Source organism: Lacerta agilis, chromosome 10 (assembly GCF_009819535.1).
Source record: "Lacerta agilis isolate rLacAgi1 chromosome 10, rLacAgi1.pri, whole genome shotgun sequence".
Taxonomy (NCBI): Eukaryota; Metazoa; Chordata; class Lepidosauria; order Squamata; family Lacertidae; genus Lacerta; species Lacerta agilis.
In genome coordinates, this window is record NC_046321.1 from 40585083 (window position 1) to 40610373 (window position 25291).

At 37.8% G+C, this 25291-nt stretch overlaps 1 protein-coding gene across 4 annotated transcripts in view; it reads left to right on the forward strand.

Moving 5' to 3' along the window:
* The window catches only part of OSBPL8 (oxysterol binding protein like 8), a 67757-nt gene that overhangs the window by 2354 nt on the left and 40112 nt on the right, over nt 1-25291 (forward strand). The window contains exons 1-4 of one of the 4 annotated variants that reach the window (XM_033162701.1): nt 11226-11313; nt 13861-13917; nt 15985-16021; nt 21196-21333. In XM_033162701.1, coding sequence (XP_033018592.1) covers nt 21243-21333 — 91 coding nt within the window. In that variant the 5' untranslated portion in view covers nt 11226-11313; nt 13861-13917; nt 15985-16021; nt 21196-21242. Of the gene's footprint in view, nt 1-11225; nt 11314-13860; nt 13918-15984; nt 16022-21195; nt 21334-25291 lie in introns of those variants that run through there. The other 3 variants (XM_033162698.1, XM_033162702.1, XM_033162699.1) reach the window with 3 other exon arrangements.

The window sequence follows — 25291 nt, forward strand, 5'->3', positions numbered from 1 at the left end:
AAACATAAACATGCCTTTTGTACTCACTGCAGGTGCAGGAGGATATATTTTTGTGGTGAATCCAGCATGATGCATGCATGCATACCTAATTTGCCAGTTGTCGTGGCAATGAACAGGTCTCTGTTTGCATGAATCTGTAGAGGCAGGGCTGTTTTACTGGCAGTGTCACCAACTTGAGGTAGGTTGCAAGTGCAAGGGTTTTACAGCCTTTTATTTGGGAACCTCACCAGAATCTAGCTTCTGGATACTTAAGCTGTTAAAAAATAACATAAAAAATGCAGTGTGGGGTATGAAAGGAAAAAGGCAACAGGAAGTTTAATAGGGGTGGGGAAAAGAGAATTACCAGTATCAGCAGTGATGATAGCAAGTAAGGAGTATTGGGATCTTTTAAATCCCATTTTCGACATCGCTGACTGCTCGTGCTTGACTCTGGAAATGAGGCTAGCTCCAGTTTCTGGTGGTTCATTACCACTGGCTCACCTTTTATAAATTAAACAGCATTGATTACTGTATTGTGTACATGATCCAGTGACTTCTTCTGTTACAACTGGGATGCATATAACAACAGACATTTATTTATTTGTGGATATATCGCCTTTCTGCCCTAATAATGGCCCCAAGACAGGTTACAAAAGTTAAAATGAAATAAAAACCAATTTAAACAGTATCAGAGTTAGAATATCAAAAACCAAAAAGAGCAAAGTTAAACTTTCAGTCTCAAATTAAAAAACAAAACGAATGTAGAATAAAAAATACAGTACATAGCCCACCCTCATGTCATGGGGGCCAGTGATGGAGACCGTCTAACCTTCCTAGTAAGAGAATTCCATAGCAGTGTGCTGCCACAGAAAAGGCCCTGTCCCATATTTCTGCTAACTAACCCTTTGTTGGTGATAGGGTATACAGCAGTGTCTTGGATTATCTTATCTGACAGGCAGGTTCATATGGAAGAAGGGAATATTTCAAATGTATTGGCCCTGTTTAGGGTTTCAGTGGTAAATATTAGCACCTTGAATTGAGCTGTAAAAAATGGATCTTATTTACATACAAATCTCTTTAGTCTGGTCAACTAATACTGTTTTGTGAAGAGGGCAGTTTAAAGTGATTAAAACCTTAATCCTGATTTTTGTGAACTTTTGATCTAGATCACTTCTGCTTCATGGTTCTGTGTAACTAAAAAACTTGCACATTTCCATGCCAACACAAGTTTATTGAATTTAATAAAGAGACTGCTTTGTCTGTTTTGTTTTTGGTAACTACAGAGACCATACAGCTGTGGTAGAATACTTCAGCATAGACAGTTATAATAGTGGTTGTCTTCAAAATAATTGTACAAGAGACAGGATTTTGAGTGTGTTCATGCAAGTGTATGTTTCTGTGATTGCCTAGGTGCTTTGAGGGCTGACTGTCGGAAAGAGCTATGCGTCCTTCAATAATATGTGCATTTATCTCCTTTGCCCCACATTTACTGCATTCCTTCTATTCTTCCTGCTGCCTCATTTCTTTAGTAACAGTTATTGTATATGTTTCTTTGTTGGATACCCCAGTAAAGATTTTTTCGTTCATTGTTGGATGTCTTTCTGAGGTATATCTTTCCCCACTGGGGTTTCTTTCTCAGAAATCTCAGTAATTTTACTCCTGTATAGCAAAAACGTTTTTCTTTCCTATTTGAGAACAGACAGGATTTTCTTGTACAAATTCAGTTTCAGTATGATTTAATCTGTGACTCTACCTCCAGTATCCTTTTTCCAAGTTCTACTTTTTCAAGTATGTCAGAATCAGCTTATGATTGGGAAGTCTGTCGGCTGACATTTGCTTTTCTATTACACATTGCCTTTAATATATCTGGGAGCCTTGACAGATGCAGGGTTTTTAAAAATCTTTTTTTACTGTAAAATGATTTCTTGGAGTACTATAATTCCATTAGAAATTTTGCAAACATTTTCGTTTCCTGTGGAGTAATTTTACTTTGTTACATTTTTTTCAAGGTCTCTCAGTCCTAAAAAATCTCATGAAAACTAGTCATTTCACATATGTTGCACACATTCAAGTGATTTGTTTTCTTTATTTACCGTGCTGGCATTTTTGTGAATCCCCAAAAGGATGCAACTGGATCTTCGCTCTCTGAAGAACAGAACTCTAAACCAAAAACAAATATTGGTTGGTTTCACTGCTGTGCAAATATCTGTAGCAGCCAACAGAACAATGTGCTAGTTTAATTTTAGACTACAGCTCAGTCGTCTAGAGTGTGCAATTTAAATACTGTGTGCACTAAAAAAACACCCTTTCACTGAATTACACAGATCAGATTCCTATCTGATATAAAATGTAACATTTCATTAAAAAATATGTAGTTACCCAGATTTGCTCCTGATTCCCTAAATATGATGGTTTTCAGATAATATTTTTGTATAATAGTTTTCTCTAGTGGTCAGAGATAAATTAGTGTGCCACATATACCACCACTGTTCTATTGTTTACTCTTTTCATATGCAGAGTTACTAGGCAAATATTCTGCAAACTAGAGTGTATGAGTGCCTTTGGAACCATGCACTCCTTGTCTTAATATTATTTTGTATTCCTCTACTTTCCTCCCAATTCTTACAATTCTCAAATGGTTTTTTCCTTTGGGGATTCTATCTGTACTAGTGATTTGAGGACTGTCTGTAAACTTACTTTATTTATCAGGTCTTCAAGATCTTATTCTACTTTTGCCGCCTTTAGAAATGATTTGGGAAATGGTTGCCTTGGCTGACTTGCATAGATTATTTAGAAAAATTTACACTTGCTACGATATCTTATCAAAGATCCTGCAGCACTGTTGTTCAAACTGCAGATTCAATTAGCAGTGAGAAGGTTTGTTGCCAGTTTAAAAACATTAGTTTTAAGTGTGGAAAGCTGAAAAAGGCATGTGACACAGTTTGCAAACTGAGCTTAATGTGCTGTAATATACACAGATAATTTTATGTTATGCTAACAGACTCATCCTATTTATTTATTTATAATGTTAACTAACATGGAATATTATTGCAGTGGCTTACAAAAATAGTGAAATGCTTATACAAATAAATAAAAATACAGTAATTCTAAACTAAATCAGTTATAAGTAAAAATGAACTAGCTGTCTATAAAACTCATTAAAAATTAGCAGCTGACAGCCTTCTTGATTTTTTTATTTTGCTTTATCAACTTTGTGAGAGGTAAGAGAAGTAAGGCAAGTGGATATCATGATTGAGTAAGCTACCACAAAGAAGGCCCAAGTCCACATGGTGTTGTGAGTCACCTGGAGAATTCCTGGAGAGGGTGGTATCATTCAAAGGAGGAAGGAGAGGAGGTCAGGCACCTGGAGGAATCCAATCTGGACAAGGCCTCTAGTGGATTGGGGTTTGATGATTCAGGAACCCAAGAAATGGGTGGTCCAGGGGAAGTTGGGGGATGAAGAGGTTCAGATCCACAGGAGGGCTCAAGTGAATTGCCTGTGGGCCTCCTGAAGGCTTCAGTATTTGCAAGTGAGCTGGCTTGAGAGCCTTTTCCTGTTAGGGAGTGGCTGTCTGCTTTGAGAGAGGCACCTGGGTAGAAAATGGATAGTGAGCCAGCTTTGATGCCTTCATCTTCAAGAGCACCTGCTCAAGACAGTGCTGCATGCCCAGTCTGCTCAGAGGTGTACCCATTTGCTTGGCCAGTCTTTAGACTTGGGCTGCTTGCTGCACAAATAGTCAAGCCCATGCATTCATAAGCAGAGTCTAGGATATGTGTCACTTGTTGGATAAACGTCTTAGCAATACCTAGTCATGCACCTTAGAGGTCTTCTGTGCTTTATGACATTGTAACCTGTAGGCTCAAGTTTGTGCACCGTACTGAATTGCTAAATAAAACCTTTAAACAACCCGCTTGTGGTGACAGTGTGAGTTCCAAGTCCAATGATGGGGACCAGGATATATAGCTGCACTCCAGGAAAAGTGCTCCAAAGCAAATGCCAGTAGATTTTAGACAATCTTAAAAGTATGTCTTGGAGGTTCTCTTTCTAGTAAAGTCATTGTTATGTGGTTCTGTTCCTCTGTTTAAAATTGTATAAAGCTAGTTGTTGACTAAGGATTTGTAAAGTTGAAAGCAGTGGTGACTACCTTTTGCTTCTTACTATCCTGTTTCTGCTTATGGTGTCTTGTTCTGCATATGTTAGCTGCTCTTGTTTCATTTCCATTCTCTCATTTTCATCTTGACACTGCTTTTATTTTACTATCTTTGCCCACTTGTTACAGAAGTGAAAGAAAGTGGTTACTGGCCATTTAAAAGATTTTGGTGTGTATTATTTGAGGCAGAGTAGAATGAATCTATAATTTGTAGCATTTGTAGTAATAGTGATCTCCTAATTCTACATATGAATTCCTCCCTCCTTTTCCCCAGCTGCCGCTTCATCTGAAGGCTTTTGCAGCAGAGGTGCTGTGTGGGGCATTCTCTCCCCGGAGATGCTAATCTGATGTCAAATTTAATGACCTTTTGGCACTAAAGATCTTTTATTTATCTTGATCTTTAAAAATCTTTAATTCTTACAATTCTGCTATCTGCTGATGGTTTTATTTATCTGTTATTAAAATCTCTGCAATGGCTAAGAGAAAGGCTGTGTCAAGACCTCACTAACCTAGTGCAATATTTTGTCAGTGGTATTCAGTTTCTGCTAGGAAAGAATTTGTGAGTTGCTCACTAGTTTGCCCACAGCTATGTATTTTCAGGACCAAGCAGGATCAAAGGTTACACAGATTATTTGAATTTGTTTAAAATGTTCGCAGGTTGCTCAAGAAACTGCCTAGAGGTATGGTTGTTTCTCCTTTGCAGAAAGTCTCCAGTTCACTGCAAGAGACTTCCATGTTCTTTTTTATTGTTAGTGAAATTTTCAGCATACAATACAATAAAAAACAATGGAGACTCACTTAGGCTGTTCTTCTGCTGTCTTGTTGCTATTATATCTCTTGTAGCCTGCTCATCATGTCCACAGCTTGGACTGTGCTCCATAGTAAGGTAAAGGTAAATGATCCCTGGATGGTTAAGTCCACCCAAAGGCGACTATGGAGTGTGGCACTAATCACAGACAGCTTTCCGGGTCATGTGGCCAGCATGACTAAACTGCTTCTGGTGCAACGGACACAGCGACGGAAGCTAGAGCATGCAGAAATGCCTTTTATCTTATTTTATTTTATTTTTAAAATTTCTATACCACTTTATATTTTTAATAAAAATCTCAAAGCTGTTTACAGCATACTAATACAATAAAACAATAGCTGGGTGGTGTTCCTCTGGCCTCATGAGGAGCCTCTTTTTTGGGGCTGGTTGGTGTGGCCCCACCCCCTAGGCCAGGTGGAAAGGGCCTTGCAGGGAGTGGCCTTCCCGCCGCAGCGGTACCTATTTATCTACTTGCACTGCTAGGTTGGCAGAAGCTGGGACATAGCAACAGGAGCTCACCCTCTTGCATGGATTCGAACTGCCAACTTTCCGATCAGCAAGCCCAAGAGGCTCAGTGATTTAAACCACAGCACCACCCATGTCCCTTACTCCTCCATAGTATTTCTGTATGGTGAAGAGTAAAAAGCAGTGTGATTTGTTCTGAACTCTGAAATATGAGAGGAACTCATTTTTGTTTAACCCAAGCAAAATGGCTCCTTAATGGGGTAAAACCTATTTACCTGGTTCACAAAAATTATATACTGCTTGATTGTATTAAAAAAAAACCCTCAAAGCTTATATTTATGAGCTATGGGAGTCAAAAGCAGTGTGCTATGCAGCTGAGCAATCCTGAGACATTAACTTTGGCATTGTCTCTTTTCTGTTCATACATTTATCTGCTAAATAATTTGGCCTGAAAATAGAAGCTGCATATTGCTACAAGCCTCCTGGTCTTTCAGCTTATTGTGGGAGCTGCCGCATGCCAGAGTTGTTATGAAGAGTCAGTCTACTGTTGGCAAAGGAGATGTAAAATATGTCCTCCTGGAAATTCCCTTTGCTACCGTACTTGGTTGCTAAGTGATCATCTTTATGGGCATAGGAATTCTGCTCTCTACCTTCGTGACAGGGTAGTGGAGCTCTTAGAAATGGGGTATCGTGAATAGGTGACATATATACAAAGTACTTCTTTGCACATAGCATATGGGATGCCTTTTTGGAATGACTGCTTAACATTATTGTCACAAAATATGTCTGTGATTTGGTACTCTGATTCATTGCCCAATTAACACATGACAGCCTCTCGTTCTTACCTTTCTATTTGTTTTGATAAACTGGAAAACTTGATTTTCAGTAAATCCAAAGAAGCCCAAGGCTGTAACTGGGCTACCTTAATTATTAGCCTTTCCAGTAGTTTATTTAGTTTATCCAAAGGGGTTATATCATTTATTGGTAATATTATCTTCCTTAAAGCTAGTTCTTGTTTATAGTCTTACCTTCTTCTTGATAGATTTTTTAATCAGTAATTTTTTTTCATTAATTACAATAATAAATTGAAACATTGCTGACTTTGATCAGTGATAGTGTGAAAGCTTTAACATCTAATATTTCAGCAGTTATTTGTGTTGAAAATCATAGTATAGCCACAATGTAGGAGCAGTTTTGTCAGAAATAATTACTTTCTGACGTTTCCACATTTATTCCACATTGTTACTGCTTCCATTATAACAGTTTGAATGAATTTGTGGGGTACGACTCCAAAGTCACCATGTTTAATCATGTATTTAACTTGTTTGCAGCACTCAAATCAAGCTTGCTCATTGTAGTTCCTTGGGTCATTTTGAAGCCCATAAGGGACTGACTTTAAATATAGCAGTGAGAAAAACAAGCAGCCATGTCTTCTTTACTGAAATTATTTGACCACTAGGGCTGCTTATTTCTGAATTATCTATATCAGGTTGGCCCAACTTTTCATACCAAGTGGACTGCAAGAGTACTTTGACACAGAATTCGTGGGCCACACACAGACTTTTTGTGGGGGTGAAGGAGGGGTGAGGCCTAAATTTGATGCCCCCCCCCCAGTCCTTGTGCTGCCCTCAGTGCTGCCTTGCAGATAAGCAGAAGTATTTGGAAGTATTCTTAAGGAAAGGGAAGTAACATTATTGCCAGGTAACAGGGAAGGTTGTATTATGATAACTTTACTGCGTGTGAGACTGTTGGATATCATTTTTAGATTTCTGTTTTTCCTATGTGCTATTTAAAAGCTCAGTAAAAACATTTTAAAAATGGAAGATTGTGAATAGAGAAGCAACTTTTGCTTGAAACTACTCTTGAGTAAATGAGCTTATGTCACATCTGAGTGAATAAAAAACATTGTAATTATGCAGACTTCCGTAGTACTAAATGGATAAGATGACAGTGCAAGTTTCATAAATGTGGTAAGCCATGGGATTCACAGTAAATACATATTGCTACATATTGCAACCTCTGGCTGACAAAGGGTGTTTTTACTACAGTGTTAGGAATTTGCCTAATGGTTAGGTATGGGACAAATAGGGAAAGAATTCAAATATTTGTTCCTCTGCTTCTGCAGAATGCAATATGACAATTTGCATTTTCATGTTTTGGGACTGAATGATTATGCAGGTTAATTATAAACAGTATATAGAAATAGGTGGCAGTTGCATGTTGAAAGCGTTGGAGGTGTTACTTCATTTTCTTCTCACTTAAGCCTTAATTGCTGAATGAGGAAAATACTTGTAAATGCCCATCTGTTGGATGAGTGACTGTAGTATTTTTTTCCCATTTATAAATTTGAATTTTACATTTCTATCTAAGTAAAGTTAAGCATAAATAACTTTGGCTAAGAGAGCATGTATCATTGTTTAGAATTGTCTTTATTTTTAGAATATACAGCCAAAATTTTTGCCTGCAGAATCTTCTCTCTGTAACTGATTGGAGAAGAAATATATGTTACATGACCAAGCAGTGACTATTTTGAAGTCCTTTGCTGGGGATGGTGGAGACTTCGTTTGACCCACATTTTAAGCAAACTGACTTAAATCACAACCCCTGGAATAATACACTGATTGGAATATAAGTATCTTCAGTTTTTGCACTTCTTTAAATTTTGTGATACAGTTCTCAGCTTTAAAAAGTGTAAACATATTTTATAAATGCATATTTTAGGATAAAATACGTTTAGAATGCATACCTTGAGATTAAATACATTTAAAAATACATATTTTGGTATAGATTTTGTGGTTTAAATGTGAGGCTGGAATAAACCAATGAATCCCTACCCTTCCCCAAATGTATAAGTCCTGTGTCCTAAGCAAATGACTAAACTTTAAAACTTTGAAATAACAGGAAATTTGGCCATTCTATTTTAGTATGTATAATTTAATTCAAATTTCATTTTGGTGGCCATATAGGTTTGGTATGTTCCAGAAGGCAATATCAAATTCACCCCCCCCCCCTCCTTCTTTACATAGATAACCTATGGGGGTAGATCCTGTGGTTGAACTGTGGTGGAGTTACAGCAAAATGCACGGATGCATGAACTTGTAGCATAACACATTGCTGGGTGGGGTGGGGGAGTTGGTAACATTATCATGGCCTCCACTACTGTTCGGAACAAAACAATCAGAGCTATACCTGTTCTGTGCAATACGTATGAGCCCTTACCTCTAAAAGTTAAATTCAGCTGAAGTTTTCTTTAGGCCCAGTGCAGACATTAGCGTCTGCATCTGATAATGATAGTGTTCACATGCTTTTTCTAACTCTTCCCTCTCCCTTTGTGTGTGTCCACCTTTGATGGAATTTTCCTGGTTTCTTTAATCCACAGTTTTCTAGGAAATTTGAACAAAAAACAAAACAAAACAAAAAAAACTGGTTTAGGGCTCATTTCAAACCAGGATTTGATTCTAATTTCAGGTCTTGGTTTGGAGGAAGCCTTAAAACTACTGTTCATGATTCAGACAACACAAGAAACCGTGGCTTCACAAACCAGGTGCCTTAATCAATGTTGAGTGTATGATGGAAGGTGGGAAGGGGAAGGAATAACTAGAAAGGTACAAGGCTTGTTCCTGAATTGATAAACAGTGGTTCATTGGAGTGGGATCTTTATACCGCAACTGGACCTCAATCTCCAATGCTATGTGGCACTTGCACAGTTTTACATTCCTTATTCATTAAATCATTTGTCATACACTATTCCATTATTTACAACTCTCTAGGTAACCTGTTCCATACTTTTTTCATTTTGTCTTACATACAAAATCTGTATATTTTGTTTGTAGTTGTTAACTATACATGTAGAATTCTGTCATTATAAATTTCCAATAAATAATTTTAAGGTCCAGTTGTGAGGTTCAGTTCAATCTGCTGATTTTCTCATAATCCATACATCTTATCAATATCTTTCTAGAATTTTGTGTGCTATCAGAGAGAGTGAAAGAAACATTTCCTGCTAGGATGCATTTCTTTTACCATCTTGCTGCTTTGATCTTAAGGATTTAAAGAATCTTATTTCTGTTATGGTGTTTCTGTTGTTGCTAACATCAATAACAAAATTATTTGGCTTCTTTTATAGGGGAGGGGTGGATTTCTAAACTGTGTCCATACTAGTCTCTGTCAGTAGTTCTTATACAATGGCAAGCAGTTCACATCATGGCTGCAGATACTGTAGACCAGTTATTGAGGATGGCATATACAGGATTGTGGGAATTTAATTGGCATTGATAATGATGATGAAATGGTACTTGGAAACTTCTTAAACAGAAGTGATTTATATGCAAATTGGTTACAGTAGGTATGGGAAACCTTTTTCAGCCTGAGGGCCACATCCCCTTATAGCTAACCTTATGGGGGGGCCACATGCCTGTTTTAGATGAAGCCATTGCAGAAAGTAGATGGTGCCATTCCGTCTCTTGTACACACACACGCATTCATGCAACCCCACACATAGCACCCACTCACCCCTCCTCTCTTTCACTTAACACACCACATGGAGCTTTAGCTTTTTTAAAAACAAAATTGCTGGAGGGCTGTGTTATTTCCATGGAGATTGCATCAGATGAAGAAGGGTTGAGCTTTCCTTCCTCAGTTGTAACCCCCAACTTCCCAGTGCACCAATTATGCTTAAAACAGCTTTCTATGTTTCCCCCAGTTTTTGCTCCTATAACGTCTTGAGGGGAGGTCCTTTCATGATTTCCCAAAAGCTAATAACATCAGCTACAATAGTGGTTTTCAAACATTTTTCTCTGGGCCACACTTTCAGGAAAAAAATTTGCTCGTGCAACACCAACTTTTTTATGGATAAGAAATACATTGGAAAGCAAAAAGAAACAGCTCCTAACAGTGCTTGATTTATAACACGGGACACAATTACTTTGTAATATGATCCTGGGACACCCAGAAAGTATAAAGCACGAATCATTCCCAAAATATAATTATAAACAAGCCTCTTACATATGTACCTTAAGTATTTATACAAACTCAATGAGAGATGTGAGCTTGTAGTATCACTTGATTAGGGTTGCCATATTTCGAAAGTTAAAATCCAGAAGCAAAAGTTGCTGAGGTTTTTTTGAGTTATTTTTTAGGAAATTCACACAAAAAGGGCTGCCATATGCCCAGATTTTCCTGGACATTTTAATCACTTTCTGAAAAATCCACCCGGATACTATTTTCGGATGACGAATCCCAAATGTATGGCAGCCCTACACTTGATGTTCTTGCTCTCGTTTTGAAAAGATACCTATCCATATTCTGCAAATTAAAAAAACAACTATTTTGATACTATATGCTATATTACACTGAAATGTTTAAATATTTCTTTGATTGCCCTTGAATTTTCCCGCCACACTTGCCATCCTCTCCTGCCACACCAGTGTGGCTTGCCACACTCTTTGACAACCACTGAACTACAAAGAATTCTGAAATCGATTCTAGCCTATTCATTGTATCATCAGCTTATTTTCATCAACTTACTGATTTAAATTGAGAGTCAAGTCATCTTCACAAGGCCTATTACTGAATAACGATCTGTATCCATTTAGCTATCGTGTAAATACTTTGGAGCACAAAATTTGCTCACCTTTTCTTTATTTTCTAACTAAGTCAGCAGTATATCACCTACAAATACTGCTTTCTTATTTATTTTTAGAAATAAATTGTATTGGTGGTGAACAATGTGTCCTGCTGGGTTACTCATCAAAGGTAATTCATTCAGTTGCAATATGTTACCTATATTCACAGTTAATTTTAGGTGTGTTTTTTCTTGATAGATACAGAATGGAAGTACTTTAAGTGAAAGACAAGTTCTGCTTCATTATGGAGACAACTAGCTTTGAAGGGGAGCCGGATAGAACTTTGGTAAGTAATTTTGTACATAGTGACTGGCAATGGTTAAATCCTAAACAAAGGGCATTTCCTCAGGCAGCCATGTAGCTTCACAACCAACTAATATTGCAATCCTAAACATGTCTACTCAGAAGTAATTCCATTGAGTTCAGGGGGACTTAATCTCAGGTAAGTGGGAATAGGAGTGCCCCTTCCCTTTTACAATAAACATCAACAATTTTCCCCACTGGGAAGGTGCGTAAAAGAGAGTTACTTGAGGAAAGGTTTGAGCACATGTCATCAGAAGAATTCCCTACCCTCAAAAAAGAAAAAAAAGAGGGAAATGCTTTGATGGTTTTGTTCTTTTGGTAGCACCTAATTTAAACCACAAAAGCAGATGAATTTTAGTAGAAAGTGTAGAGTAGAACCTTGCAGTGTTCCACAACTTGCATGTCTACAATTTAAAAACTTCCCAACAAATTGTCTATCAAATATACTTTTTATAAACTTGCAGTTTGCTTGCTTTTCCCCTTTTCACACTTCTGATTGAATTTAAACCAGCCATCACCAACCTAGTGCCCTCCAGATCTCTTGGACTAAAACTCTCATCAGCATGGCTGGGCTGGCAGGAGCTGTAGTCCCAAACTTCTGGAGGGCACCAGGTTGGTGATGGCTGGTTTAAACTGGTCCAGTAGAAAACTCATGTTGAACCTGGTAGGAAATAAGAAATAACAGGGTTACACAAGAAGCAGAATATATAACAACTGCAACAGGAAATGGTAGTGGTAGATAAAGAATTGTGAAAGCAACCGCCTTCCATTATGTGGTAGTTTGCAAAGATTTGGAATATTGTTAGAACAGAAAAAAACATAGAAGAACCATAGAAGATCTCAGTGTTAAACAAAATGCCATTCTGCTGCTTTTCCTGAACTATGTGGAAGGTAAGAGTGTGAGGTAACACAACCAAATTGGAATATACTTCTTAATTTAAAGCTTCAATTTAATGATATTGTGGCCAGGACAAAAAAAATAATCAAAGGCAAATAAATGCCATTGACTAGTGAAATTATTCATTTTTTCTGCCTCTAATGGATGTGACTGTATTCTAGGCTCACCAGAATCAGCTTGAGATTTAGAAAAATGTTTAAATGAACAAGTGAAAGAAATAACTAAATCTCTAATTAGGTAAGCAACATGATAGAAAATGTTGAATCCCAGTTTCTGAAAAAGTCCTTTTCTTCTATATAAATTATTATATTCAACAAGTAAACTGCTACATTGTAAGAGTTTGAAAAACTAAATTCTTGCTTATTTCCTACATAATATGAACTGCAATTTTTATATGTCAAATTGTAGTTCAGCTCTTTTAATTAGTTTGAGGCAGTACAACATATATAGGGATTTTTTTTTTCCACGAGTACAATATAGCAGTAGCAGACCTCAGTAGACTTGTGTGTTAGCCTGTTGCTTAGGAGCTCCTTGAAAGTAATTAGCTATGCAGTGCTGAAATATTTACATACTGGCCATTACAATAATCTTGGACGATCAGCTTTTATCTGCTTCACTCAGCTTTCCCATTTCAGTGCTTCTCTTGTTGGCATTTGTTCAGTTGTGCAGGCTTGTGGAGGTCTTAGTGGCTAGACTATCCTCTGTTCTATTTTATCATGTAAGTACTGATAATATAGTTGCTCCATTGTAAGACTCATCTGAGTCATTTATGCTTAAGATGCTATTTCTGTCTTTCTCCTCCTCTTTCCTTCAAAGCATTGCATGAGAGATGACATGTAGTTTTCACAATGAGCTTGGAAGACATTCGTTTAGCAAGTGATTATTCCAGTTGATTTGCAACACTTCATCTATTGTTTCATAACAGTTTGACTTGCCATTATTATTATTTAAATCTATAACTGTAAAATAAAAGTCTGTTAAAATGTGTAGCATTGCTCTCAGATGTGTTATGCTAACTTCCAACAGTCCCAAAGTGCCTCCATAACATTATCAGGGCAAACATATTCCATAATCTTGAACATTATTTAATTATGTTATCGCCAATGCAAGGCAAAAGTTCTCTTGTAGCGAGTTGTTTTTCAAACTTTTCATATACTGAACTTGCTTATAACCTTTTATCTGCAATACGGGACATAGTCCTGATCATTATTTTTATTTTTGACTGTGTGCAGATCTTCCTACTTTTCTTAGCAAAAGTGTTGCTAGTTTAACCCACTTCAAAGTGGGTCATGATCAATTTTTCAAACATGGGGAGCTGCCTTATAAAGCCTAACTAAGAACCACCTAGTTCAGGGGTAACCAGTGTGGTGTCCTTTAGATGTTGGACTACAACTCCCCACTCCCCTAAGCCCTCACCAACAACTAGTAGGTTACCCCTGATCTAGCTTACTATTGTCTGCACTGACTGACAATAGCTTTCTAGGATTCCAGACAGAGATGTTTCTCATCCCTATCTGGAGGTTTTAGGGATTGATCCTGAGAACAAAGCACATAGTCTACAAAGCACTGAGCTATGGTAACCCCCCCCCAAAAAAAACTTGATTTAATATGGTACGTTTTCTTTTCCTTTAGTAGAGATAACAGACAGGAATCTTTAAACAGAGAAGGAAGTATTTTAATAGATTTGAGGTAAGGTTTTTAGTTAACACCATAGTTTAAGCATAATGAATTTCAGATGCATACTGAATATTATTATTATAGTAATTAGCATTAATGTCATAGTGATGTTCATTGGTTGCTTCAAAGAACATGTAAATATTCAGCCATGCAACTATTTAGGCATTTGCTTTTTAAGGTAGGTACGAATGAAGTTTAGACTATATAGCAGATCTTTCACTTTTAACAAAAGAACACCTCCAAAAGGACACTATTTTAAAAATCATACATTTCTGATTTTATCATGATTTTTTTTCTTTTTCCACTAAAGTACTGAATGACAAAGAATTGTTAGACACATGTGTATCTGACTTTCCCATATCTATAAGGGCCAAAAGAGATGTGTGTGATGGTCTGTGTTTCTTTTTATATTAAAAGTAACCATGGGAGAAAGACTACACTACCCTCTCTCCAGAATTTATTGTTCAAAATCCCCCACAGCTAATTTTCTTCCCTAAGGAAGAACTCCCCCTACCCCTGTACTCATCTCTACCCTCCCCCTCTCCAGTAGAAAAGCAGCTGGGGGAGACATGTTTGAACAAGGGGAGGAGAGACCTCTGCTTAGACTGACAGCCTTTTAGAGCAACTCTTGCTAACAGTTTTGATGTACTATTAGTAGTGGTTTGTGCCTGTCAGGTTTTAAATACATTGGTACCTCTAGTTGCGGACTTAATCCATTTTGGGGTGCCGTTCGCACCCCCAAAAGTCCGCAACTAGAGCACCTCTTCTGTGCATGTGTGTGGCGCAATTGAGTGCTTGTGCGCAAAGTGTGCAGATCGCAGACCGTTTCTGCTCATGCACAGGCAGCGAACCCGGAAGTAAACACTTCCGGGTTTGCCGCGTTCGTAAGCTGAAAGTCCGTAACAAGAGCAGAACGCAACACGAGGTATGACTGTAATTTAAATGCATGGTGCAATTTAAAAACAATTCTTAATAATAACAAATAATATTGTATAATTATATCAGTATGTAATTTTATATAATTCAAGTGGGACCTGCAACAAAGGGTTGTAGAATATCCCGTCTATGAGAGGAGTTTTATTCAGAGCTCTAGCTGAATGGAAATGGGAATCTTCTCATGATATTCAGGTTGCATTTTATATCATGCTAAAACCACATGCCAGTTTAGGGGTACCCAGGAGAGGTTGTGTAGCAACAAATGGAAATTGGAGTTGCTCAGAAAGAACATTTGGTGCTGCTGCTGCTGCTGCTTGGAGCAGTTTCCTCACTTTGCCTAATGTTAGGGTTGGCCTTGACTTATTTCACAGTAGTTGAAGGAAGGGAGTATTTTTTAACCTTGCATATTATTCCTCAAACGTTCTTCTCACCCACTCCCCCAAGGCTGCCTATGGACTACCCCCCACCTCACCCCCCCCCCATTTTTGGGTTACCCTGTTTTGCTTCCAAATTGATATTTATTCAACTACCTCAGTTTGCTATTGGAAGAAATTATTATGCCTAGTTGAAATCCATATTTTTAATAATATACTTGACAATATTGTATACATCTCGTTTCCCTCATTAGAGTAAGATTCCATTCTAACTCACTATATTTGATGTGGTATTATACAGTAGAATTTAGTTAGCTGTTGTCGACTGAAGGTAAAGACTTGATTTTCAGTTCTGCTGCTACTTTCTACTATTAATAGATTGAATGAAAGTTAAACTTCCTTTATTGTAAAAGGCATCCCTTTTACAGTGGAAGTTGGTGTGTTATGTGATTGGATAAATGGAAAATAATTTTGAAAAGTATTTGTACTTCTGGAGAAATTAGTCATTCATTAACTGTAGCAAAGCTAATAATGGCCTGTTGCTAAGCACACTTGCTTTGTTTTCTCTTTTTTTTGGTGCTGTGTTGTTCTTAAGAAAATTAATCAGGACTGATGTGCATTTTTTATTTTTAGTTTCAAACTAACATGCTGTTTCCCTTTTTCTCTCTTGCCTTTAATTGTGGCTGCCTCTGCTGTATTCCCCCTCTCCATTTTTGGCCTTGCTGCTTTTGTCTGCTGTTCTGCGTACTCAATTGCACATCACCTCAAGCATCATGATGAGATCAAAGACTGCCAGGGATCCTCAAGTAAGTAAATGATTTCTGCTACAACACGTGAAGAGCTATATTCTCATGTTCCCATATCATGACATGATTAGGTTCTTCCACTAGACAAACACTGTCAAGTGCTGAGCTTTTAATGAATGGTCAGACACAAAGTAGCTGAACTACAGAAACTGCACATTTGTGTGCAAGCACATGTGTGTGTACATACGCACAAGCTTAAGTCTGCTGTGAATTAAGAAAATATACAAAGAAGAATGTGAAAATAGTAGGGGCCTTAGGTTTTTTGAAAGTTGGAAAACTAAATTTAAATCATTCTCAAAATGGAACACGTATATATGGCTCTGTTGATTAGAGTATAATTTAGTCTGTTCTGTAGTGACTAGTAACCTTGTTCTGTTGGCGATAATCTCCCTGTTTTAATAGCAAAGTGGAAGCTAGTAGCCATCCAAGTGATAGTAAACAAATAAAAGATCCTGCAAATAGATAAAGCACAGAATTGGGTTGTTCTGTATTGACTTGCTGTCTTAAATATCTTCAGCTATATTTGATTAGCTGTTTTTTATTTAATTGACTATTTAAATTTACAGTACTAAGATTCTCTTGTGGGGTTATATCTCCGTATTCTGATTTTATTACAGCAGTGCTGTTGCTTGATGAAGGAAATCTTATTCAATTAATCATCTGAGTTTTGCTTTAAATCTGCATAAGTTTGCATGTGAATAATGCAATAGTTCTGAAGAAAATTTGATCGGCCCAGTTCACATGACCCAGTAAGCCAAACTATGGTTGTGGGACTGCACAGACTTTTGGAGAAGTCACAGATGCTTTGCTTCTCCCAGCCTTTTTTATTCCCATGTTTAGCATGCCACCGAAACCCAAGTGTGTGGTGAAGTTCTCTCCTAACTAGCCACGAGCTGTAGCCAGGGTTTATTCTAGTCTACAACTCAAAATTAACAAAATGAGAGCTTAATTGTGAGCCCAGGTTTGAACACCACACTTTGCCAAACCATGGATTAGCTCAGTGCAATGTGGGAATAAACAAGGACTGGAGAGAGAAGCAAAGAGGAACGAGCTCCTCTCCAGGAGCCTATGCAGTCCTTTTAAGCTCTAATTGGCTTACTGTGTAATGCAAAGAATCATGGCATTATTTGGTGGCTAAACAGTGTGTTACTTGATTTAAGCTTTTTTAAAAGTGTGCATAATGCTGCTGCTTGTGTTTTGTAGAGAAAGCAGCTGAGAGGCCTTTATTCAGTACCATGTTCCTGATCCAGACCAGGGGTTCTTGCTAGTTTCCTGCCCAAAATTATGGGTGGTCTGCACTGGGGATAGAACCCAATATTGGAGAGATAAATGAAAAATATATAGGCAGCTATCAAATGTTTCTCCTGGGAGTATAAATAAGCAGTATTTAACACTACTGTTGGAATACAATTAAAAGGAGCTGCCTGTTAAAGCCTTCTCAGATAGCTGACACCATTCTGTTGAAGAGCTCTTCTCTTAACTAATTGTAACACACTACTATAGTGAGCAAGGTTGGCAAGCGCCTTTTTGTACTGGAAAAGTATTGAGACATCATATGTAGAGACTGAGATCTAAAGTTCCACACAACTAGTTCCATTATGTGAATTTCTGTTTTGAATTTGTACTTCTTAAACAGTTTAGGCACTTTGGTCATTTAAAAAAAGCAAAGTATATAGTTGCAGCAATCAATATATCTGCTCTTAACTGAATTTCTGCTGTGTGAACATTGCATTTACTCAACATTCAAACACCAATATTTTGTCACTTGTTCTCGCCCAATCCCAGCTTCTCAGTTGAGATTGCCAGGGAAGTGCTGAATGGAATGCAGTCATAAGTGCATTGTGGGGCTCCTATTGGATAGTGTCTAGTCACAACCGGGTGGGGGGGTGAAATACACAAATTTTAGCCTTGCACAGGGTGCCATATTTTCAAAGTTTGCCCCTGCTCAGATGTTGCATCAGCAGCAGTTGGTCTTAGACTGAGCCCTATATAGGAGCAGCAGTTCTGTCTCACATGGAAGTTCCACCTTCACTGAAAGGTGCCTCTTCAGTAAATCATGTTACGGGAAGTGAGGGGTGAGAGTTTGGATTCCTATTTTTCTGGTTTATGTTAGTGTCTGGGATCTCTTCTCAGTATCCACATTCAATGAGTGTGACTGCAAGTTGAGAAAAGGATTTCCCTTCCTTGCCTAGCAGATTGTACCCCAAGGAATGGGGAACCTGTTAAACATCAACTCTCATCAACCCCAGCGAGCGTAGCCAGTGGTCAGCTATGATGACAGTTGTATAGTCTAGCAACGTCTGAAGGCCACAGATTCCCCACCAATGCGGTAGCTCAGCTCACTTGTTCTTTGAACGCAAGTGGGCTTCAAGCAAATAAAACCTTTTATGGTTGCTTAATATCATCTCCGAAGGAACTCCTATCCAAGACTTTACCTCATAACTAGATACTTAATCCTTCTAGTGGGCTAGGCCTACTGCTTTTAAGTATGAGACCAAACTAGGTGTATTTCTTATTATAATTACTGCCCACATTAGGCTTATATTAAAGAGCCATGGGAGTCATTCTGTAATTAAGGTGTGAGACAATCTATTAAAACCACAAATTCTGTTCCTTTATAAAAATCAATGACTCATATTACCCATATGAAATTTGAAATGGAGGATTCGGGGAGGGGGGTGGGCTGCAAGCCTTTCAAAGTTCGGAATGAAAAATCAAGTACTGTACATATTTTAATTCATTTCCCTTCCCTAAAGTCTTGTGTGCTCAGTGTTATAATGTTTTTCATTGCTACATTGAATCAATGAAGAAAAGTGTAGTTTGTGTCATATATACAGAGTGGCAACTGCCACTAGGGGATGCAGTGGTTATATTGCTGTGTTTATAACTGGGACAGGGTTGGGTAGTTTAGTAAGAAGAGAACAGATATGCAGGACCAGCTCAAGTCAACCTAGGCAAGATAAATCTCTACTGACCCCCTGCTTTCCCAAAGGAAAGAGGTTGAACTGAGTGGGAAGCAAAGGATAGGTGGTTGCTGTGTGTGAAAGAGGCTGAGGAAAACGAGATTTTGCTCAATCTCCAGGAAGAATAGGAGGTTCTGGCAAAGGGAGATCTGAGGATTCTTTTTTAAATTTTGCAGATAAATCAGTGGCTTAACCTGTCATGTCAGGATCTTCTCTACGGTAGTCTTGGTAATTACCCCCTAATTATCATTGAGGGGGTAAAATCTCTGAGATGTTCTGCTTCTAAGTGCATGTGGTGAATTGCAGAATCAAATGTTCCCCCATCGGAAAAATATTTAATACCCCATGCAACTTTCTCCCTGATACCTGCTTTTTTTATGTGGATGGGATTTACTTTTATCCTAAAATATTCAACATGTGAGTTTCCACTTGGAAGTGGTACATCTCAGGCATTCTACTAACTCATTGAGAACTAGGATGCTTTCATGCCTATGTGTGTTGTATAGCTGTATGTTGGAGTCATTTAATTAGATATTTTGTACATACACAACACTTTGGTGTGCTTGTGGAGGATCCAGCCTGTATGGTTGTATACCTATATGGTTGAAGCCTGTTGGATTTTATATCCCAGCAAGTATTTTATATAAAATGGAGCTGACCTTCTAGGTAGTTCAGCCAGTTTGGGTAATCATTTGTCAATAAGCTCCAGCAGAAACATTACAAAAAGAAAAGGAACATGTTCCACAGATTCTACCTCTTGGTTATTATGAGTAAAAGCTACACAGTGTTTAAATACATGCATACTCCTAAAATACTCCTAAAATAAACAGCTAACTGAAAAGGAGCATAATAAAAAAAAGTCTAAGGAACAAGATGAGCAGGTTGCAGATGAGTAAGACAAAAGGTCTGGAAAAGAAATCTCCCTTAGAATTTGCTTTACCCAAGCTTTTGCTTTGGTACATTGTATGGCTTTATTTTTGGTCTTATCTCTGGTCTGTTGACCCCAATAAATTTATGGTGAATATTTTAATATTGAGAGTGTGGTATTTTCCAAGAGCAGAACAGAATCACTACTGGTGGAAAAATCGAAGAAATGTGTACTTTCATAGTGAAGTCTCTAGAGGGCAATGTAGCAGTACTGAAAGATTTAAAAAGTGGGGGCTTTGAAGCAACATGGCATGACATCAGAACGTGCAATTCTTATTAACAAAAAGACAGCAGCATCTCAAAAATAAACAGGTATGTTTTATTAGATTGGACGTTGATGCTCTATAAAAGCTATACTCTTTTGGGATTGAATCTGTGAATGGGTGTTAAGATGTTTTGGGCATTACTTAAGTTGTTAATTAAAAGGTGTACAACTCTAAGACATAACTTTTTCATTTGTTGAACATGGAAGGATCTGTCCAGTTTGTTGGTACCACTATTTGGTTAGCTTTAGAAATTTAATATTGGGAATGTTTGGTCTAATGGTTATAGGAAGATGTGATTAATAGTATAAGTAGGACTCAAAATGCTGCGCAAAAGAAATTCTGAAATAGATATTGGAAGAATTTTTATAGACCTCTGGATTGGGAAGCAGCTGTGTTCATAGGCTTGTGCCTGAAATTATATTTTAAAGTTATCAGAGTGTCATGGGATAACCACATGGGGCAGCAAATCCCATATTCATATGTCTTTACTCATGAAATGGTGTAGGGAGTGAGGAATAGCATTTCCATTGTGAGGACTAATGTGTCCACCCTGATCTTCCTGCTCTTATATCCAATGCATCCCTGCCCATGATTTTACCTTGTCCAGCTTCAGCTCCTGAAGAAATCCTGCTTTCTCAAAAGATGCCACCCTTTTCTCCTATATTTGCCACCATTTCCCAGAACAACTGTGCATTCCTACTTTCCTTTAAATCCTTCCTCAAATCCCACCATTTGTGAAGCCAGTGGTGTAAGCCTCTCATTCCCATGCCATACTGTAACTTGGCCTAAGCTCAACAACTCTGGGGCATCCTCCCCCCAAAAAAGCTCAACTCTGGTAGACCACTGCCAGTTTTTTTTAACTGGAAGTAGATCGCATTCTCTTGGGAGTTGGACGTGCCTGCTATATACCCTGCCTTCGGTTTGCCCCCCTCCTTTGTTTCTCCTTGTGCATGGACCTGTACTCTGTAAAACACCATGTGCAGTGAATAATTAATTAATAATCCTCTTTGTTTTTCAGGTGTGGTAACAAACAATGATGAAGCTCATGTTCTGAGTCCAGGAAAGATGAGCCAGCGTCAAGGAAAAGAAGGCTATCTTACTCCAACCAAAGATCTACAGCAGCCATCATTTAGTCCAGGAACAGTCCATGGCCAGGGTAAGAAGCATTTCATTAGATGATTGGAATGTCAAACTGGATAAAGGGTGGAATTCAATCTAGCCCTGAATAGATTGTTTCATCAGCGGAAGCATTTCTGCCTGTCTGATTGAATAATCCCCTCCTCTCCCCCTGCCCCATGCTATTCCGGGAGTTCTCCCAACCTTCCAGAGCAGATCTGGGATAAGAGGAGGGAGGAAAGCTTCATTGTGCCAATGGGAGCCCTTGCACAGGCTTCCACTAGTGGAATGGGTTAGCTGAAAACAGCCCATAGTGTCTTCAATAGTTACTGCAGTACTTGCAGCAAATGTGTTCTTCTACATGTCAGTAAAAACTGTTTAAAAATGTGGAATCCTTTGGATGAGCTGAAAATTGTTCTCTGTTTTTTGCCTCTCATCTGGTTCAGAAAATAATTTCTTACCTTAATAAATGTGTAAGTTTATGTCTTTCCTTTTCAGTCTGCTGTTTGTATGCATGTTAAAAGCATTTGTAAGACAGTTTTATACACCATTAATGGCTATTCAATTTTCTGAATTTTTTAAATAGAATGAAGAGTCAAAAGGTTAAATTTGGGAATTTGTGCTTTGTACTGCTTGACATTCCTTGCAGTTTGTGAACAGTTTCCACTCTTGCGATTCAGATTTCAATTGATTAGAATGATTCTTAGTAACAGAGAACACCAATTGGTTGAATTAATACCCTCTACATAAATTAGGGGGTGGGACCAGATGTTGGTGGATTACAAATATACTCATCCCTTACCATTGAACGACCATTGACTGGGGTGATGGGAAATATCATCCAGTAACATCTGGATCCTTGCAGATTTGCCTGCCTTTTGCTAACTCTTCTTTGAATTGAGGAAGAGCAATTACACTTTTGGGGAATCTTTTCTCCAGCTTTCTGATACACGAATTGATAAAGAGAGAAACCTTAACTTGTGCTGTTGTGCTGCTCATTTTTTTGTAGCAGAGATTATGCTTGCCAGGTTTCCAAGCCAAATGCAAGCTGAATAAACTACCAAGAAAATGAAAATATTTTAAATTTTCTAATTCCAAATAGTTTTTGTTTCTTTTCAAAATCATAGTAAGATGGGTTGTAAAGAGGCATTATGATGATTTTAGAGAATAATTAGCTAGAATGTGTCTGTTTGGTGCCCTTACTTGCCCTTTCTTCCTTTTATCAGTTGTCACTTCTAGCCCCTATGGCTAGTGACCCTTGGCTTTTTATTGCAGTTGTCTGTAGAATAATATATGTGTGTGCATATTGTTGTAAACTTATGGAGCCTTTTTGGACAAAACTTGAAGAGAATGAGCAGGTAAAGCAAGCTGAACTTGGTATATAGAAAGTTGCAAGTCGTTTCTTTCTTCCTGTAACATTTCAGATTACTTAGAATAGTGATAGTCAACATTGGGCTCTCCAGAGATTGTTAGACTACAACTCCCATAAGCAGCAGCTAGTGTGACCAGTACAACATCTGGAGTGTTCCATGTTGGTATCCCTGATCAGTATTATAATTTATTTCTAGTATGCTTCATGGTTCATTATTCTTAAATAACAACAACTGTTTTGTCCCAGCAACCTGGTCTGAAGCTCATTGTGTTGCTTAAGCATTTCCTGAGTGAGGACACTTGTAGTCTGTTGCCATTTTCAGGTGACCCTTCCAAGTCTACAATTCTATGATTATTCTTTTCAAAGCTGTTCCTTACTGCTTCACTCTGCCTTGGCACAGCGCCATCCTCACAAAAACAGAGTATCAAACAAAAATGAAATGCCTGTGAGTGATAGGTCGAAGTAGGGCTTGATATTTACTGAGCAAAGCAGAACAATTTGTTTTCATGAGATGAAAATGAAATGCCTGTGTAAATATTAACATTTGAGAAGTGATCAAATTGGTTCGTCACTTACATACAGACGCCTCCTTAAACTATGTCTCTGGCAGATGTATTGATCAGTTGAGATGTAAACTATATAGTTAACATCTTTATACCAAATGATACCAAAATTTAATATTACCATACTTAATACAGGGAAATTCAGTATTCACAACATTTTGTGAAAATGTCATTCTGACATGTAGTATTTTTTCAATGAATTTAAAAAATATATATCATTGATTTTTATTCCATCTGCTTTTGCTCCCTGGATCCTCTGGGACTGATTTAGAGTCATTGGAAGGACACACAGCCATATACATAACATGGTTGCTTTGTTAACAGGCTCTCACAGCTTAGAGATGAAGTAAAAATCTGCCAGTTTTGCAGAACTGTATCCTCAATGTCATACAACTTTCCAAGTGGTGCAGTCCAAGGGAAAATTACATCTATTCACCTTGCGCTGCATTATAACTTTCCCAGACCCAGTGACATGTCTCATTTTTGTCACCACCCTCCCTGTGTTTCCCTCTTTAGATTGCAAATTCACTTGTGAGACCAATTACGTTCTTCCACCCAAAATGGCAGGACCCCCCCTCTATCCACAGTACTTTCATGGGTCATCCTATAAGTTTTTTATTTGTCACTGCTCTCAGAATAGGTCATCCTTGGATCCATACATTATGAATGAACTAACTATGCTCCTCCTCACAGTAGTGGTAGCCAAAGGGGCATGCTGTGTTCTCAGAGAGTAGTTTCATTTCAGTTCCTTCACCAATACTAAGCTTATGCTTTGGTGTAATCCATGTTTACAGATAGCAGGACAACTGGGTTTACTGAGATCAGCTGTATTGGTGTTTATATGCTGGAAGTTTTCATTTTCTGTTACATTCCTCTCAAGAGGGTTTGGTATCTAGTGTGCATAGGTATTTTTTATTTGTTAAGTACAAGAAAGACTTATCAAGTCCTCCAGGATTGTTACAGACTCTGAGGCAGTACCATACTTTTTCAAATACAAGTATTGCTAGCTTACTGTGGAAGGAAGGCTGAATGTAGTCTTGTAAGAGAAAAATAGAGCCGATGTTAATTGATTCTTGTTCTCAAGCTTTTTTTCTCTCTGACTACTTTATTATTATTAATCAAATCAAAGCACATAGCACAACTCATATTTAAGGGCACTTTTTCTTTAGCAACAGCATAATCAAATTAGCATAATATTTTGAAAATAATGGATTTCCCTGTCTGATAATCCAGTTGAGTCAAAACAACCTTGATCTCCATCAGAAAAAAAAATCAAGTGCAGGACCAAGCACTGTTCTGCAACACTTTTTTTTATTTGTGTCCCATTTGTTTTATAAAAATATTGTAAAAATGACAATAAACTTAAATTCTAAAATGTTAATTTCTGTTGTTCTCCTGTTTAAGTTTTTCTTAGAGATTGTGGCTGCTCAACTAACCATTTTAACCTTCTCTAATACATTAAGTAGGCAGGAACATTTATATTGCTACTGTACAGCTGATGTCCAACATTTTAGACAACTATGTTTGTAAAATGCCTGCTTAAATATTGCTAATTTTAAATTGGTTAACATTTATCAAGCTAGCAGAAAGCCAGCTCCATCTACTATATGGAAATTAAGAACAGTGTATAGTTGATTCACATGTCTTTGAATGTACCGGTAGTACAATGCCTTTGAGTCATTATCATGCATGTTGCCGCATTTGCAATCTCAACAAGCTCTGTACATATGTATCTTGACTGGTGTATAATGTAATACAGCAACTCATTGACTAAAATGTATTCTGCATTCTAAGTGAAGAAAATGATTTTATTGTGAGTAGAATTGTGGGTGCCAAGGGATAAGGGAACAGTCCTTAAACTGGGAAGAACAACAGACCTAAGGAATTCTTACAGTATTGTAGTTTTGGGTCAATCTGTCTAACACTACTATAGGGGAATGGAATGGAATGGGTTTTTGTCAAATGTAGGTATTTTGGGAAATTTTATTTAAGGACTTTTATGCCACCATTTCATAAAAAATATCAGGCGGTCTACACTCGAAAACATAGAATATCATTCAGAA